At 34.3% G+C, this 17,055-nt stretch overlaps 1 protein-coding gene across 2 annotated transcripts in view; it reads right to left on the bottom strand.

Moving 5' to 3' along the window:
* CFAP47 (cilia and flagella associated protein 47) overlaps nt 1-17,055 on the bottom strand; it is a 300,169-nt gene that overhangs the window by 24,636 nt on the left and 258,478 nt on the right. For both annotated transcript variants that reach the window (XM_038173027.2, XM_038173028.2), the window contains 4 exons: nt 16,559-16,653; nt 14,550-14,711; nt 4,201-4,372; nt 2,581-2,742 (listed from right to left, as the gene is read on the bottom strand). In XM_038173027.2, coding sequence (XP_038028955.2) covers nt 2,581-2,742; nt 4,201-4,372; nt 14,550-14,711; nt 16,559-16,653 — 591 coding nt within the window. The remainder of the gene's footprint in view (nt 1-2,580; nt 2,743-4,200; nt 4,373-14,549; nt 14,712-16,558; nt 16,654-17,055) is intronic.

The following is a 17,055-nucleotide window of genomic DNA, read 5'->3' on the forward strand; positions in this document are numbered from 1 at the left end:
CCTGTACGCCACATTTTGTTTGGCTCAGTGTTCTATTTCTGTAACAAAACTTCCACCATCAAAAAGATCCTAAGCAAATCAAGGGTAAGATAAAGCATATAAATCTTACAGAGCAGTTGTTCACACTATTTTCAATATGGAATATATTCACTACATGCAAGCTTTATGTTTTGTCTTTGAAACATATTGGAGAAATACTTCTTATGTAAAATAAATTTGAAATTTGTTTAAGGGAAAAAGAGAATTTGTGTTCCATCATGGCTCCTTCTTTATATAACTATAATGACTCAGGCTTTATAATACCTTTTTTAGAGAACATTAGCTTTCTTCACTACTATCAAACACCTACCAGGAGTTTACAGTACTGCCAGAGTAATTGCTTCATTTTTATTCCTGAAACAGCCCATTCTATTGAAGCAGTTACCTTTAACACTGTGATAGTAGCCTTTTTCAGAGTCCTTAGTAATTATCAAAACTGAAAGCCATCTAAAAGCTGGAACAGTCCGTCTCAGGTGCACAGCTTTTGGAAATAAGCTCTTTAAAAAGTGTACTAGAACCAAAGACACTTCTTGCTGGGGATGATTCAAAATCATGTATCTACCATGAAAATTACTTATCCATCAGTATATTTGGCATGCTTTTGTAGTGGGTTTACATAGCAAGGTTTTGGTAGCAGTGGGCTGGAGGAATGGCTTCTGTGAGAAGAACCCAGCAGCTGCCCCATGTTAAGTAACGGCGAGTTTCAATCAGCTCCAAAAGGGGACCCACTGTTGGCCTGAGCCAAGCAAATAGTTAATGTTGTTTGCACCTCTGGGAGAGCAGATTTAAGAAAGGGAAAAAATTAAAAATAATAATAATCTCAATCCTTTAGAGAGGAGTGAGAGCAGCCCTGCAGACCTCCAGGTGAGTGCAGAAGGATGGCCCGAGATGCTCCAGGCAGGCAGCAGCAGTTCCCCTGCAGCCTGTGGAGAGGCCCCTGGTGGAGCAGGCTGTCCCCCTGCAGCCCATGGGTCCCACATGGAGCAGATCTCCACGCTGCAGCCCCCCCGTGGGTGGAGGAGCCCCCGTGGAGCAGGTGGATGTGGCCTGGAGGAGGCTGCGGCCCATGGAGAGCCCCCGCAGGAGCAGGCCCCAGGCCGGAGCTGCAGACCATGGAGCAGGAGCAGGAGGTCTGGGGGGAGCTGCTGCCCACCTGTGGGGGACCCGTGCTGGAGCAGTTTGCTCCTGGGGGATGGATGGACCCCGTGGGACGGAGCCATGTGAGAGCAGTGCTTGAAGAGCTGCTGCCTGTGGGCAGCCCCCGCAGGATCAGTTCGGAAGGACGGCATCCTGTGGGAGGGACCCCATGGGGAGCAGGGGCAGGGAGTGACCATGAAGAAGCAGTGGAGATGAAGCATCAGGGACTGACCGCAGCCACCATTCCCCCATTTCCCTGCCCTGCTTAAGGGGAGGAGGTGGAAGAGGGTGGATGGGGGGAAGGTGGTTTTAGTTTTTCTTTGTTTCTCATCGCTCTAGCTTGTTAATAATAGGCAATAAATTTTACTAATCTCCCTACACTGTGTCTGTTTTGCCCATAGCAACAATTGTTAAGTGATCTCCCTGTCCTTATCTCAACCCGTGAGACCTTTTTTTCATATTTTCTCCCCTTTCCCTTTGAGGAAGGGGAGTGAGAGAACAGGTGGCTGCCCAGCTGAGTAAAACCACCACAGCTTTCTAGATGTATGTTAAAAAGGAAAAAAAAATAAAAACAAAAAAAAAGTAATGACCAAAAGAAATAAAAATTCATGAACTAGTTTGATTTTAAGCATCATGACTGTCTTTCAGGTTCACTGTTTACTATTTAAAACTTACTTATTAAAAACACACGTTTTATTCATTGACTTCCTGCTGTATACAAATAACACTATGGGTTCTCTACAACGTTAGGAAATGCTAAGAAAATGATGAAATGTATTTGAAAATTGTGTTAACAGATATTTCTGCAGAACTTTTAAATAGTATATGTAGACCAGTAACAAAGTAGTGATGAATCTGACAATGTTATGCAGTGAAAGGGCAGGGTACAGATGAATTCATAATATCTGTACATAATAAAACAGGAATGCCTTCAAAAGAACTGCACATTAAAAATAAATAAAATAAAATAAAATAAAATAAAATAAAACACAATGCAAAGAATTGTTTTTAACTTGCTTGAAGTATAAAGTACTTTGAAAAACAATCCATTACTGAAAGCATTAAGCATTTAATAGCAAGCCTTTAATATCTTGTCACACCTTCCTTAGCATTGTGCTCCATACTTTACACTGAAAAGCATTTTAGGGCAAAACCTTACTTAAAACAAAAACATTTGGATCTATTCCACAATTTTTCTCTTAAGGGACTAATATGCAGCATATTTGTGCTTCTTACAGTATAGCTTCAATATCCCATTTGCTAGCTATACAATGCAGCACTTGAAAGTAATGACATATTACTGAAATAGATGCAGTTCAGGTATGCTTCTGTTTCCCAGATCTGTTTTGAGTGTGAATTTAATCTACAGAAAACTACATAAATGCTTCATCATAAATATTTTACCTTGTCTGGCTTGTAAGCTTAAAATCAACAATAGATTCCTTATTTAGGCCAATTGCTTCAATGTTGATGACATCATCCACTTCTGGCTCTGTAGCAATGAACAGCATTGGAAACTTCCAAATACCTCCTGTAGTGCAGTGTACTACTAGAGTTCCTTCATTTCTTAAAATTTCAAACAAAAAACATTAATTTTATTATAAAACATATACTCAGTAAAATAATATCCAAAATAATTTTCAAGTGTGCAGAACAATACTATAGAAAAATGAAAATACAAATGGCTTTAAAATGGAGTATGTTCTTAATTTTACATGGTTTAGTAAGTATCTGTCACCCTTTGACTGTAATGCAGGCAAAAGAAAAAAAAGTATGTAGAGCAAAAGAAAAAAAGACATAATATGAAAACAAAATGATGGGCACAGCTAAGAAATATGATTCTTCTGTTTACTCCATTGGGTTACACAAATACTACTCAATTTGGTTTACTTGTTATTCTTTAGTTGTTGTGGTGTTAGAGGAGAATTAAATGCAGAACATGTTAGCTGTTCGTATTATATTTAAATAGATCTGTCTTAGTATGTACTAAGTACTCTGTAAATTCTGATGTACTAATGTACTCTAGATTCTGATGATGAAAAAAATAATTTAGCTACAGTCTTTCAGTACTCTACACCAACCCTTATAGTTCTCAAGTACATAAAGATTAAAAACAAACAAAACCAAAACCATCCAAACAAAAACACTCACAAACAAAACAACAACAGTAGTAACAACCACAACAACAACAAAACACATAAAAAAGGGTAGAGTAGAAGACAAAAAGGTTTCAAAATTAATCTCCCCTCTGACACAACAATACTGTGTGGAGTGGGTGGATAGTCTTCCTTAAAGGTTTGTTCTTAATTTCAATAACCTTGTGGACTACCACAAACACTGTTCCATCTTGACTCATAAAAATACCTTCTCTGTATACACAACTGTGGAGAGCAAGCAGGGACTACTGCTTGCTCTCCCTGGTAATGTTGACCTCTGAATTTATTGCATGTTTGGGCAAGCTTCTTTCTAGTTTACTCCTGTACCCACTTGACTGCTTCCAAAGAAAGGTGCAATTTTTCTCTCTCTTCAAAAGGATCTCTTTCAGTTTCTTTTTAGAGAGGTCTATCACAAGGTAATATTTTTTCTGTAGACTACCATTGTTACTAGGGCAGTAGAGACTCATTTTCAAATTCAGCCATCCCATGCAACCAAAGAACATGTAAAATGCTTGTCTAGGAAAGTTTATCAAAACTGACAAGCCACCTAGTCTGTATGCATTCCATGAATGTTGAGAACAATTAATTTTCATTGGAAATCATAATACTGTCAATACTCTAATGCTTATAAGTAAATTGATGCACACAGAGACTAAAGCAACAAGCCAACAGAATCATCTAGCAGGCATTAAAAATAAATACTATAGGTTTTAATATCAAAGTTATCATAATGAGAAGCAGTAAGTGAGAAAACTTAAAATAATAAATTTCAGAGGTGAAAAAAAAAGTGAGGAAAACAGTGTAGGGAGGTAGTGATCAGACTGAATCTTATTGCATTTTCAATTAGTAATAAGGAGCAGGAACTTACCTCATTGGTTTGTTAGGTGCAAACACTATATTAAATATCAGCGTTATAATTCCAGATTCTGGATCCCGTTCTCTTTGAATCAGATGCATACCAACTAAAGATTCAAGCTGAGATTTAATTTCTTTTGACTGATACTGTAATTCATACAGAAATTCCACTGTTGTAGAGAAACCTAAATGACAGAAGGGAAAAAGATCAATCTGCATGCACTCAAACCTCACACAGTTGGACAAATATTAGTTACAACTTGTCCTTTTTTTTATTAAAAATGACAAATAAATGAAACTAGTAATTACCCAAAATTTGACTGATTTGCTCCTGACTGCATAGCAAGATCTTCCAATTTCATATAGCATGCTATGTTGTATCTGGTAAAATGGAAGCTGGAAAATTTACCTAGGAGAGGGGAACAATGATAGCAGCATTGTCCTGGCTACCACTTCTGCATTATGTTGAGGTATTTCTATTTCATAAGGCAAATGTAAATCGCAAGAATGTGATACTATTTTTGAGCAATGTCATTGAGACAATCTCAAAAAAAAAATCTCATTGAGAACATCATTGCCACTGATGGCTACCAACCTGAGAAACACGTTACAGAAAAAGAAGAAAGATGCTGCTATCAGCCACTCTTATTCCCCACAGCAGCTATGAAAAGGCCAAGGAGTAATGCATAAGAATAAATAGCTATGCTTCTTGAATAAAACACCTCTTTCAGCTGCAACAGAGAAGACTGGTATTTAGTATAAAACAGTAATTGTGCATAGAAGAGAATGTTTCTATGAGGAATAGAATCTCAAACTACTAATCTGTTTAAAAGTTTTACATGTTTTATGGATGGAAAATCTTTTACCACCATCACTAAATGTTACAGAAGATTTCATCTTACTGTGACCACGTATCTCAGGGCCCATTTTGAACTTGCACAGTTTAGTAAAATGTGCTGTGCAGAATTCCTGTTTATGCATCTCTGTATATGCTGGCTATAGTCAGCTCCGGAGTTAATTCCCAAGGCCTTCCAGTTTGGAATTCTAAAATGCCAACTTCACACTTCTTAGTATAAAAAGTCTATATCCTACAGAGACTGTGAGATTGCTGAACACGTTACTTCAGTTTTGCTGATCTGTCATGCTACCCAGTGTCAGAATACATCCCTGAAGAGCATGGAGGTGTGCTACCAAGCATGTAGCCCTTTCTCCTTTACTGAAAGGAACAAGATCCTTCATGATCCTTCTAACTACTTCAGCAGCTAACAAGAAGCTTGATTTTTTGTTGCCAAGATTTTTGTAACACAGAGATTAGACCTAAGAGATGTATCAGCTTATATCAAAACATTTCTGAATCTTTAGATTGCATCCTTTACACAGACCTCTGGAAGATTTATGGTAGATCTAAGAGCTACACAGAAATACATTAACAAAACATTAACCAACATAAAGAATTAGATGTCATGGTATATACACACTCAGTACTGAATATACAGGATTTCCATGTATTAATCCATCTGTTATAAATGTTTTTTATTACTATAAGTGTACTTTCTTATAGTGAAATTGAATATGAACGTTTTTCCTACAGCTTATAAAATTCCTGGGATCATCCTACACTGTTCCATACTTTGTTGTTTCTCTTTTCAAAAAATATGTTTATGCCATGAATTCAGATTTCAATACAGCCCAAGGCTTGAAACAGACATGCTAGACATGTCAGAAGACAAAGATTTAGACATAAAAATTAACTTTTTATGGGAGAGAAAAGATGACATAATATAGAGCGTTCCACAGTGGGAAAATTACAACTGTTGAGCAGATGTTTCTTTCAGCAGTTTTATCACAAAGTGCAGCTCAAGAAAAGTTTATTTTACTGTTGAGATACTAGGAAGAAAATGTTGTGAATTGCATGGTACTTTTAGTATCCAAAGACATTTCAATATAGTACCTTTTAGTCTTAAGAAAATCAAATATTTCTAATTTTTTTTTTCTGCTCCAGTCTGTTTTCTAACCTGTTCAGTGCTTATATCAACCATTTATTTAAAGTATTTTAGTATTTAAAACACCTAAGGAAAAATTAGGTATTTATATGTTCTAACATTTGAAAGTTTTGAAACACTGCTGATCTAGTTTTGATTTAGGCTGTTCAAAACAGAGAAGTGTAATTAGATTTTTCATAAGAGCTGCAAACCCTGGAGACTGCCATATTATCATACTATGGGAAGCCCTTGTGAGTACATTAATATTTGATTCCAGACAATTCCATAATACTTGTGCTGTCTACACAAACTGGCAGCCGCTGGAGGAAAAAAAAATAAAAATATAAATAAATAAAAAAGTTGTGAATAACTGCTAAAAATATGTCCAAATTGTCAAATGTTTACAGTTATATTGATTCTTAGAATTCCCAGTTTTAATTAAATTTGTGAAATGAATAAAACATTGGAGACAGGTGTATAATTTTCTTTAAGTAATGTTGAATTTCATATAGCATATTGTTCTAATATGCCTCAAAACTTTAGGCCAGCACTTTGTATACTAGTCATTTGTAGAATCGTAGAATCATAGAATTATTCAGGCTGCAAAATATATGCTTAAGATCATCTAGTCCAACCATCAACCTAGCACTAACACGTCCACCACATATCCTTAAATATGGCACCAGGGATGGCACCTGTACCACCTCCCTGGGCAGTTCCTTTGCCTAACCACCCTTTTCCATGAAGAACTTGTTATCTTTCAAAAATCACCACTTTAGTGTAGTTAGAAGTCTAATTGATGTAAAATACACATCTAGCTATAAAGTACACCCCAATTAGTCCACCTCTGTTTTAAAAATACAGAGCAGCAGGAAGAATTTTAACCACATCTGACTCAACACAGAAAAAAAATTATCAATTATCTTACCAGGAAGAAGAAGTAGCATGCTATTTATACACAGATGGTTAGATCTAGGAAATAGAATTTCCAATTACTAGGTATATATATATATAAGAAATAATATTATGCATTATTTAAGTTAAAAAAAAAAGAAAAAAAAAGAGTAAGAATATGGTTTTGAGGTCATTATTCCAAGATTAATTTTGCAAAGTATTAAAAATATCTTGTTTTAAAAGGCAGTTAATATCAATCTTGAAGTGTTTTGCTTTGTGTAAATAAAGACCTTCAAAAGATAATATGAATTAGGCAACATTTGTGTATAGAGCTCTTTCAGAATTACTGAAGCAGCAATATTAGAAAAACAGTATGATTTTTGAACTATAGACTTCTGTGATTTCACTGTTATTTATTTTTAAGTGCTAGTAACGCTGCTTCTTAAAAAGCAATATAATTAAAGTGTTGGTGACTTTAAAATAACGTCTAAGAAGAAAAAAATGAAATAAACCACTCCTTTTTATTTTTTATTTTGTCTGACTCTTATGAATGCTAGCATGAAAACTCCAAGGATTTTATACACTGATCATAGAATCTGGAAAAAAATAATCTGAATTTTTGCAACTATTAGGATTTAATGTAAAACTAATTGACAGATTTCTTACATCTGAAAATTAAAAGACAATCATAACATGTTCACACAGTGGGAACCATAGGAATTTAACTGACAATTCAGTGCAAAAAGCTAACCAGTATTTAAGCTTCAAAAGAACTTATTACAAAGACATTCATGACCCTAACGTCTGTAGAAGATACCATAAAAGGCCCGCTGGACATATCTGTCCTGGAATAGAGTTTCACACGGTCATTAGAGAAGCTTTTTGTCCCTTCCTTTTATTTCTGGAAAGTGAGTATATATTTGACTTCACTGAAGAACAGCTCATTAAACATTTTTTTTTTCTGATGATACGAATCTAATGGATAGTGGCCCGTGAGGCTGTATGCAGTCTTTTGTGGATACCTAAAGGAGCTCTAGCTATCTGAGCTATCCACTCAGATATGCTTAAGCTGCAGCAGACTTGGTGATATAGAGATGGCAAGGGAAAGGATCATTCTAAAAAACCCCAATGAGAGAGGAGGAAATTAAAGCAATGATGGAAAGATGTTTGGACTGAAAAAATACTTGTCCAATGCTTGCCCTCATTACAGAGTATTTCTTACTGTGGATAGATGCAAGTGAACTCATTTAAAAGCCTTTCCCCAGTTCCCACTCAGACGCTGCAATCTTACTTGTAGTCATTTAATGAAGGACATCAACAAAATCACAGAACAGAAGCACAGAATGAAAGCCCAGCCACTCATAAACTTGCCGTTTCATGCCAGATAAATTATTTTACCAGGTTCTGAATTTAAACATATTACATCCTCTCACTGATTATTTTCTTTTTTCCCCTTAGTTTTGATAATTCTTCAAGGCTAAGGATCCACTGCAGCCCAGGCACCTAAAAAAATTTTTTTCCCTCTTGATCTAATATTCTACAGACTTGTAAAACATAAACTACAGGACAGGACTTCAAGCAGTCATGACATCAGTCGTCTGACATCTAATGCTGACCTTCAAAATCTTGTGAAATATCTTTCTTCATAAGAAAGATATTCACTCAACTCTAATCCAACACTTGTCCTTTTCCTACTTCTCCACTGTCTTCCTGGGGTCTTCACACACACTCTTGGAACTCAGTAGGCAGAGGAGAATTTAGTTGAAGCATGTAGTGAAAAGTACAGTGAAAGCTTCAGCAGACAGAAGAGACTGTACATTACTGTACAGTAGACCAAATAGTTTTAATATAGTTTTCAAGTAACTAGTCAATCCAAAAGCTAAAGTGATTGATAAGCATAATAAAGGAAAAAAAAAAAAAAAAAAAAGCCTTTTGGCCAAGACTATCCTAACATTTCAGTAAAGGGTATCTTCCAGGAGGTAAGAAATGAATCTCATGTGAGAAGTAAATATCTATTTCTTGCTGTAAAATATAATAACTACATGAAAATAGGGGCAGAATAAGCAAACAAATAAGCACAAGACCTCAAAAGCCCTGGTGTTGAATATGCCTTTCACTGAATTTCTTCATATAGGTACAAAAATGCTGTACATAAAGCATTATCAGCAAAGATAACACAGTGTTAAATGTCAGATACCAAACTACCTTAAATACAAAGAAATGAATGGATAAGAAAGTGGTCTCCTTCTGTAGTTAATGTACTCATTGATCCTCAATGTCCTCAAGGCTCTGCAGTATTCCAGTCTAATCACATTTTTCTTAACCCTGCATACCATTGCCTATTTCCCTAGCAACCAACATTTCTTTTCTAAATTTTCTCTTACATTTGATTTTTCTGGGTTTTTTTGTTTGTTTATTTGTTTTGTTTGTTTTATCTTTCCCTTTCAAAACACTTCTTTAAAGAAAATTTCTGCTGCTAAAGCAGGTTACTACTATAGGGCCTTAGAAAGCCGTTCTCAAAAACACAATATCATTTAGTTAATGTAATGGAAGTTTGTGAATCCATGTATATGAAATATACTGTCCGCCTCTAGCATTTGTTATTCCTCATATATTTCTGCATTTTTCCTTTCAGTTAATTTCCTCATATTCTCTCTCTCTCTCTGAATCCCTCGTAGATGAATTCCCCTTTATTGCATTTATCCATATTCCCTTCTTAACATTCTTACTTTCCTTATTTCATTATTATTTGTTATTAAATTGAAACAAACAAAAAAGCAGAAAAAACAAAAAGATTCTCATTCACCCAAAAATCTCTTTGATTGCATTCTACTTAGATTTGTACAATAATCTATAATCAGAATAAACTATAAGTTAATGTTTTAAGCTAACTGATAAAAAATATATGTATTTTTTAAAAGCATTCCACACATCTTTCAACATTTTGCTTTTTAAGTTAGCATTATCTTCATTTAGCTATCAATTCTAGCAAATAAAGATCATATCTCTACCTGGGCATAAACAACATCAAACCATCTTCTTCATGACCATATTTATGATGCAATTTTAATTCCCACAGATTTTTATTATTTTTTTTGCCATAGTATTCGGACTCAGTTTTCCCCACTGAATACGTTGGACCAGGGTATTGAAACACAAAAAATAATTTTTGCATAAGAAATCTTCAGACTGAAGTTCATTGGTTTATGTGTGACTACACATGCTTAATTTGCTTAGTGATTTAGATCAAGATACAGGGAAATAATGTAACCTTTGCTGAGAAATTTGACATCCAAACATGTTATTTTTTAGATGTAAATAAAAGTTTAGAACTATTAACAAGTTTTTGTAGTATTTTTGCATCAGAGATGTGTTATTATGGCTTAGTCAATCAGTCAATCTTTTTTTTCCTAGGTGTATAACATTCTGAAAAGTAACTCCAGGAAGAATTATTTCTCATTTCATAATAGAGTTATTGTTTTTGCACTTCTGTGAGCATGAGTGAGTATCTTCAGATTAGTTTCTAATTTAGATGGTTTCCTGCAAGTGTTGAATATTTTAACTGATCATGATTTTGCATAGGAGTTAGAAAGCAATCTTAATTTGCATTACGATTACTCTCATTTTTAAGGTCTGCAGATCTCAATATTTTATAGAGAAGAAAAAAAAAAAACAGAAACAACAGAAACCAATTTGCTCATAATTCACGAGAAGTTTTTTCAGTATTTTTTGTATTTTTCTAGCTATATTAAACAATGGGGGGGAAGGTTACTTGTGAGGCAAAAAATATTGCCATATATGCAACATGCCATATTGTTCCTTTTTTTTTAATGGATTAAGTGTTAACCTATTATATTACCATCAGGTAAGTGCAGACCTATTTGAAGTTCTTCATCAGAATGCCTGTGTATGTTTCAGTTTGTAGTGGGTTTACATAGCAAGGTTTTGGTAGTGAGGGGCTGGAGGGGTGGCTTCTGTGAGATGATTCCAGCAGCTGCCCCATGTTAGATATGGGCCAGTTTCAGCAGGCTCCAAAAGGGACCCACTACTGGCCAGAGCTCAGCCAATAAGCAATGTTGTTTGTGCCTCCGAGAGAGCAGATTTAAGAAAAGGAAAACAAACAAACAAACAAACAAAAAACTGCTGCAACAGCAGCTGGGAGAGTGAGGCGTGAGGAGTGAAAAGCAGCCCTGCAGACCCCAAGGTCAGTGCAGTAGGAGGGCAGGAGGTGCTTCAGGCATGCAGCAGCAGTTCCCCTGCATGTATATATATATGTATATATATGTATATACATGTATATCTATTTCTATTTTTTGCTGTTTTCTTAGATGGTGAAACAAAGGGTACACTTTGGGAAGCATATGCCAATGTACATTATAGATTAGTAAATCTGAAAAACATCTGACCACAAGATGCAATTGAACTGTTTATCTGTTTAGAGGTCAACATAGCTGCAAAACTTGCACATAACATAAAAAATTTATAGCTGTGCTACCCTCAACCTGAACAGTACTGTCCCCCCCAAAAAATTAACTCGCTTGAAACTTTCCCAGAAATAAGAACCCAGGAGCAAGGAACTAAGACCAGACCTTAAGCTGTGAGAGGAACTATGAATTAATAAAAAACGGGGAAGTTAATTATGAACACTCTATACTGGCTGCCTTATGTGATAAACTGAAGTAGGTGAAAGGGATAGGTTACAAATGACTATTAGAACTGCAGAGACAGGATTGATCAGCGTTTTTCCTCAGTCAGAAAATACTCTGTATACTCCACATGCTCTCAACATACTGAAGTTTGGTTGCCTAGAAACATCTGAATTCCAGTCAATATCTATAACGGATAACATGCTTGATAATGTTTGATGCTTTTCTTACAAGACAATGGAAAATGCATAATTTCTTTCCCCCTATTTAATGTTTAAGATGAATTAAAAAAGGTATATTATTAGAGTACAGGTAAGAACCTCCACACGTGTCTGGATGAATTAATGTCTTAAATTAGGTTTACCAAAAATAATATAATTATAGACATATTTAAGAAAACAGCTGAAAAATACATATTGAGTGCATATAATTGAAAATTATTTTTAAAGGGGATATATTATAGTTGATATGCCTAAAACATTGTTTTTAATTTATTTGATCTCTGGAACATTGCTTACTCCTGAACAAGTGATGTCATTTTAGCTACATGGTATTTAGATCATCCCCTTCTGTCTTAAGAAATTGTAATAATTTTCTATTTCAAATGATATCATCTGGAATGGATGAAATTGAATTCCTTAACACAAAGGACATGCTTGAAGATTTTTTACTTCCCAACAATTTATACTTGTCCAAACAATTTAAATACTGAAATGTAGTAGTAGCTGCTTAAATCTGATCTGCCAGTAATTATCATCATTTATCTTTGAATATAAAATCTGCTTACTACACATCACACGTACTATCTGATGAATCACTCTTTCATAAAAGAAAAAAAAAAGAAAAAAAAAGAAAAAAAAAACAGCTTGCCAGCCTACTATCTTAAAGTTTACGCTTTTGTTTATATTATTACTGGTAGACTGCAGAAAGCTCAGATAGTACCATTAAATCTGATTCCTAATAGGCATCAAATTCATTCAGCAATATGACATTAATATGTCATCGAAAAGCACCAGCATTATAAATGATCTTACTACCTATGTTGTCAAGCATTTCATTACCAGACTTCTTGCTTGAAAAGATGCAATGATGTCCCAAATCAATGTCTTGCAGTATGCACAGGAGCCAGTCGTATAAATATGAAATATTTTCCCATGAATAAAACAAGCACTACACATCATGAATCTGCAAGTCTTTCAAAATGCTGTCTCAACTTGCTGAATATATGTTATTCTTGTCAATTCAGAGGCCACCATTTTGGAGGGAAATAGCTCAGTTATGTTTAAGATGGCCTGCTCACTTGTAATAAGTTAATGCAGAGTTAAGCCTTGCTGCACTACAGTAAAAAATATGGTGATGTATTTTGATGTATCACTGTTCTCACAATGCCAAACAAAATTATATTAATAATATTTACAGTTCTCCAAAGAGGCAAGAATGTATGTTGAGACCTTCACATCTTTTTACTTTCTTGGATCGATCACTATCACTTTGTAATATGGGAATGTAAGACAATAAATGCCCAGACAATAAGCTATCCTTGATACTGGGATATGGGTAATTATAAAGTTTAAATAAGCAATTACAAAGATTAAATAATGAGTAAGTATACTATGTGTAAGGTTGTGACAGCAGTCCAATTTTTAGATTGCCTTCTGTTTTAAACATATTAAAAAATAAATATAAAAAAAAAAAAGATCTGGACAGTGATTTCAGGGAGAAGACCACAGTGCTAAATGTGCAGGGGTGGGGCTATGGCTGGATGAAAATTATCCTTATAGGAAGGATGTAATAATGCATCTTGATTTCAATTTAACAGATGTTCACTTTTTCACAGTTCTTTTGCAGGGAAGCTATTGCAACATGGTATTCCTGTAAAGTAAAGTGGCTGTTGGACCAGACTCTGATGCTTACTCCAATGGCATAGATGAAACAAAAAGGCAAATCTACCTGTCTCTCAACCTGAAAGGCAATGACTTACAATCACAGTAACTTCTGTACTCATCTTTTACCATGTTACAATGCATTATACTCTTGAGAAAGTTGAGCATGGGTGAAACCCCTTACCCTCATTTACAGCTGTATCTCATGTCACATGCTGTAATACTAAAATAACACTTTTCTGAAAAAGTAAGATGACTTTGTACTTAAAAACAAACGTAAGTGTAATTTCAAAGGTACAATAATTAGTGAAAGGGTAATGTAGCAATTAATAACTTGTAGTATGAATGTCAATACATGCCTATCTATGAACAGAAATAATATACATGAAGCTTAACAAGTATTCTTTTCTTATACATTGTACCATTCTCTTTCAAAGAGAGGTATGATACAAAAAGGTGGTGTATCTCTGAAGGAATTGATTTTCACTGTGTCATCAACTGATTAACTGTAAGTGGAAGCTTTCTTTTACACAGCTTTATTGCTTCCTTAGAACAAGGCCTCTTTCTTAAATCCATTTTGCTGCAGATATTGGCCTTCTGGTGGGAATGCATCTTACAAATAGGGACAACCTGAAGATAAACAATGCCTTGCAATGCTTACACAGACATATTTTTGCTACCTTTACACTTTGTGCAGGCTATACTCTTTTAAAGGAGAGACGGTATGTGTGCAAGCCTCACATCCAAGACACACATAAAAGAAAAGTTCAGAGGTGCCTGTAACTCCACAGACATACTGTTATATGAATGTCCTATATTTGCAACATGGTAGAAATATGGTCTGAGAGATTTTTCTAATTCCCATCTGTTGTCATAGCAGAGTTACAGTAAGTAAAGTACTTACTGTATGTGCAATGTTATTAAAAAAAGTGTGATATCCAAGCTATTTATTCTTACCATCAGTGACTTGAACTTCTTCTTGGATGTTGGCTGGCTTATGTCTATTGATCAATGCAGAATTTCTTGTGGCAGGCATAGCAGTTGCACCAGGAACTGCACCAGTTAGCAGCACTTCTACTCTTTTTTCTACTCTCTGCCTGGCTTGACAACATACAACAGCTACAGAAAAGAAAGAATCCGTTATTTGTAAAGCATCAGAATCTTGTTTTTAACAAAATAATTAGAAGTGACGTATGCTTGGAGAATGACAGAATTCCAGAAATGAGTGAGACAACTAAAAGACAGTTTTCTCAAAGTTTTGTTGTTCGTTTTTTAGGTGAAATAGTAGAAAATATTTCTAAACAAACAAAAATCTGTTCCTATAGTTAGTTCATAACAACGCTTGCAAATTTTGCTCTTTTTTTTTGTAATAATAAAATATATCTTCATTTTAGTTCATTTGCAAATATGTTTTATGATATTGTTTGATATATAGCAATAAGAAAGGAAGAATGAAAGGAAAAAAAAAAAAAGAGAGAGAGAGAGAAAGAATTTAAAAGTTAAATGAAACAGTATTAACTTACTACTTGGTTTCTTTCCAAGTAAGAATATTGTTCAAATTTCAGCTTCTAAAGAACTATGACAAAATAAAAAGCATCCTTCTCTTTGAAGCATGACAGACCTTTTTTCAATTCAGTTAATGCTTTTAATTTGCTTATTACAAAACCTGTCCTTTTTCATTAGAAGATAGCCGGACTTTAGCTTATATACTAGATTTTATAAGGCTTACTTTTGTGGTCATTGTTTATGGTTCTTTTAGTTCTTATTGGCACAGAAAGAGGAGAAAATTAGATTAAAAAGCTGAAGGAAAAAAATAAAATGTTTTCCAGCAAAAAAGAATTTTCCAGAGGTATTGAAATCAACATGAAAAAGAGGAGATGATTACATATTTTTCAGTTTCAAGGTCTAAATATCATTTTCATCCGAATTATGGCTCTGAAAACTGCATAATTATTTTTATATTATTAAAATTTAGATTTTTTTTTCTGCCTTCAAGGCAGTAAGTAATGACTCATGGTCACACATTTTTAAGTAAGAAAGAAATGTTCAGAACTAGTAATTTGATCCCTTATCTAAAACAATCAGCAGAATTATATCCAATGATTATTTAAAAATTATTTCTGAACTTCATATCAAGATTTTATGATAAATAATTCAGACACAACTCTTGGTAAGTAATTATATTCTGTATTAAAAAAAAAAAAAAAAAAGAGCAAAAAATGCCTTACTCCTGAACCCTATTTAGTTAGCTACAACTTGTAATTCTGGAGCTTGTTTCATTATTGTTACTATCAAAAATAATTTGGTATAAAATTGTCCCTCATCTACACCATACATTGTAGTTTTACCAAGCTTTTAGCTTTAAAAAGCTGTTCACAATTTCTATGTTTTACTATTCTGGGGTTATATCTCACCTTTAAAAATATGTTTAACAAATCTATAAACATGTACTATACAAAAAATAAGCAACAATAAAAGTCCTATGAATGTGTCAGTTATTTTTTAATGCAAGTTTACTTCTCAGGAGCAAGTGGAAAACTTACTGCTATTTACACCAACCTGTTTTAGTTACAGTGAAATTCAAGGCTGAGCAACACAATGGACATCTAACCATTAAACTGTCTGGAAGGGTATTTGGGGTATTTAAATAGAAATCTACACTTGTGTCAGTCTTTCATTTGATTTATTTATGGTTCTCTAATTTAGCATTAACTGGGACACTGAAGTGCACAAGCCATGAGGTTTCCAACTGTTCCCAGCTCCTTTTATCCATAATGAGAAAGAAACAGAAGGTCTAGATTTACTTTGTAGGCCGGGAAGGGGATTTTATTTTTAATATGTGATTTTATCTTTTTTAAGAATGTGATAAAGTATTAGAGCAAATTTTCATGATCAAGCAGGTAAGAACACAAATAACTATTTTATTTTCTTGAACTTACTGTTCAAGTTTTTCAGTAATTACCTACCTGGCACTAATTTCTGCTGTGGTGCTTCAGGTATTCCATGAACTGGATAGGTCCAGAGTATTGCCTGAATACCCCCATCCTCTGACACAATAATACTATTTGGAGAATAAGTGAACAGTATCATGGAAAACAGGTAGAATGTTATTATGGTACTAACATTATGATAGTATTGAGATTTTTTTTCTCTAAAACAATATAGAGTTAAGAGTTACTGGAAATGTGAAACTCCATTTAATTGTATGCTTTAATGCTAAACATATCTAAAAAATATATATGAAATAAGATCCAAGCAAATCATAAAAGCCATAACTGACATCCACTTATTTTAGTGTCTCTGAATACCATTATGTCAGGATACAAGATCATTTGGCTTGATTTGCTCTCTCTTATGTCATGCCTACACTGAAGCAAAGTTTATGTATTTTATGCATTACAAAAACATACCCACAGGAGAGCAATTATTAACCCCAGAAGTATCTAACAACTTTCATTTGCTC

Source organism: Anas platyrhynchos, chromosome 1 (genome assembly GCF_047663525.1).
Source record: "Anas platyrhynchos isolate ZD024472 breed Pekin duck chromosome 1, IASCAAS_PekinDuck_T2T, whole genome shotgun sequence".
Classification (NCBI taxonomy): domain Eukaryota; kingdom Metazoa; phylum Chordata; class Aves; order Anseriformes; family Anatidae; genus Anas; species Anas platyrhynchos.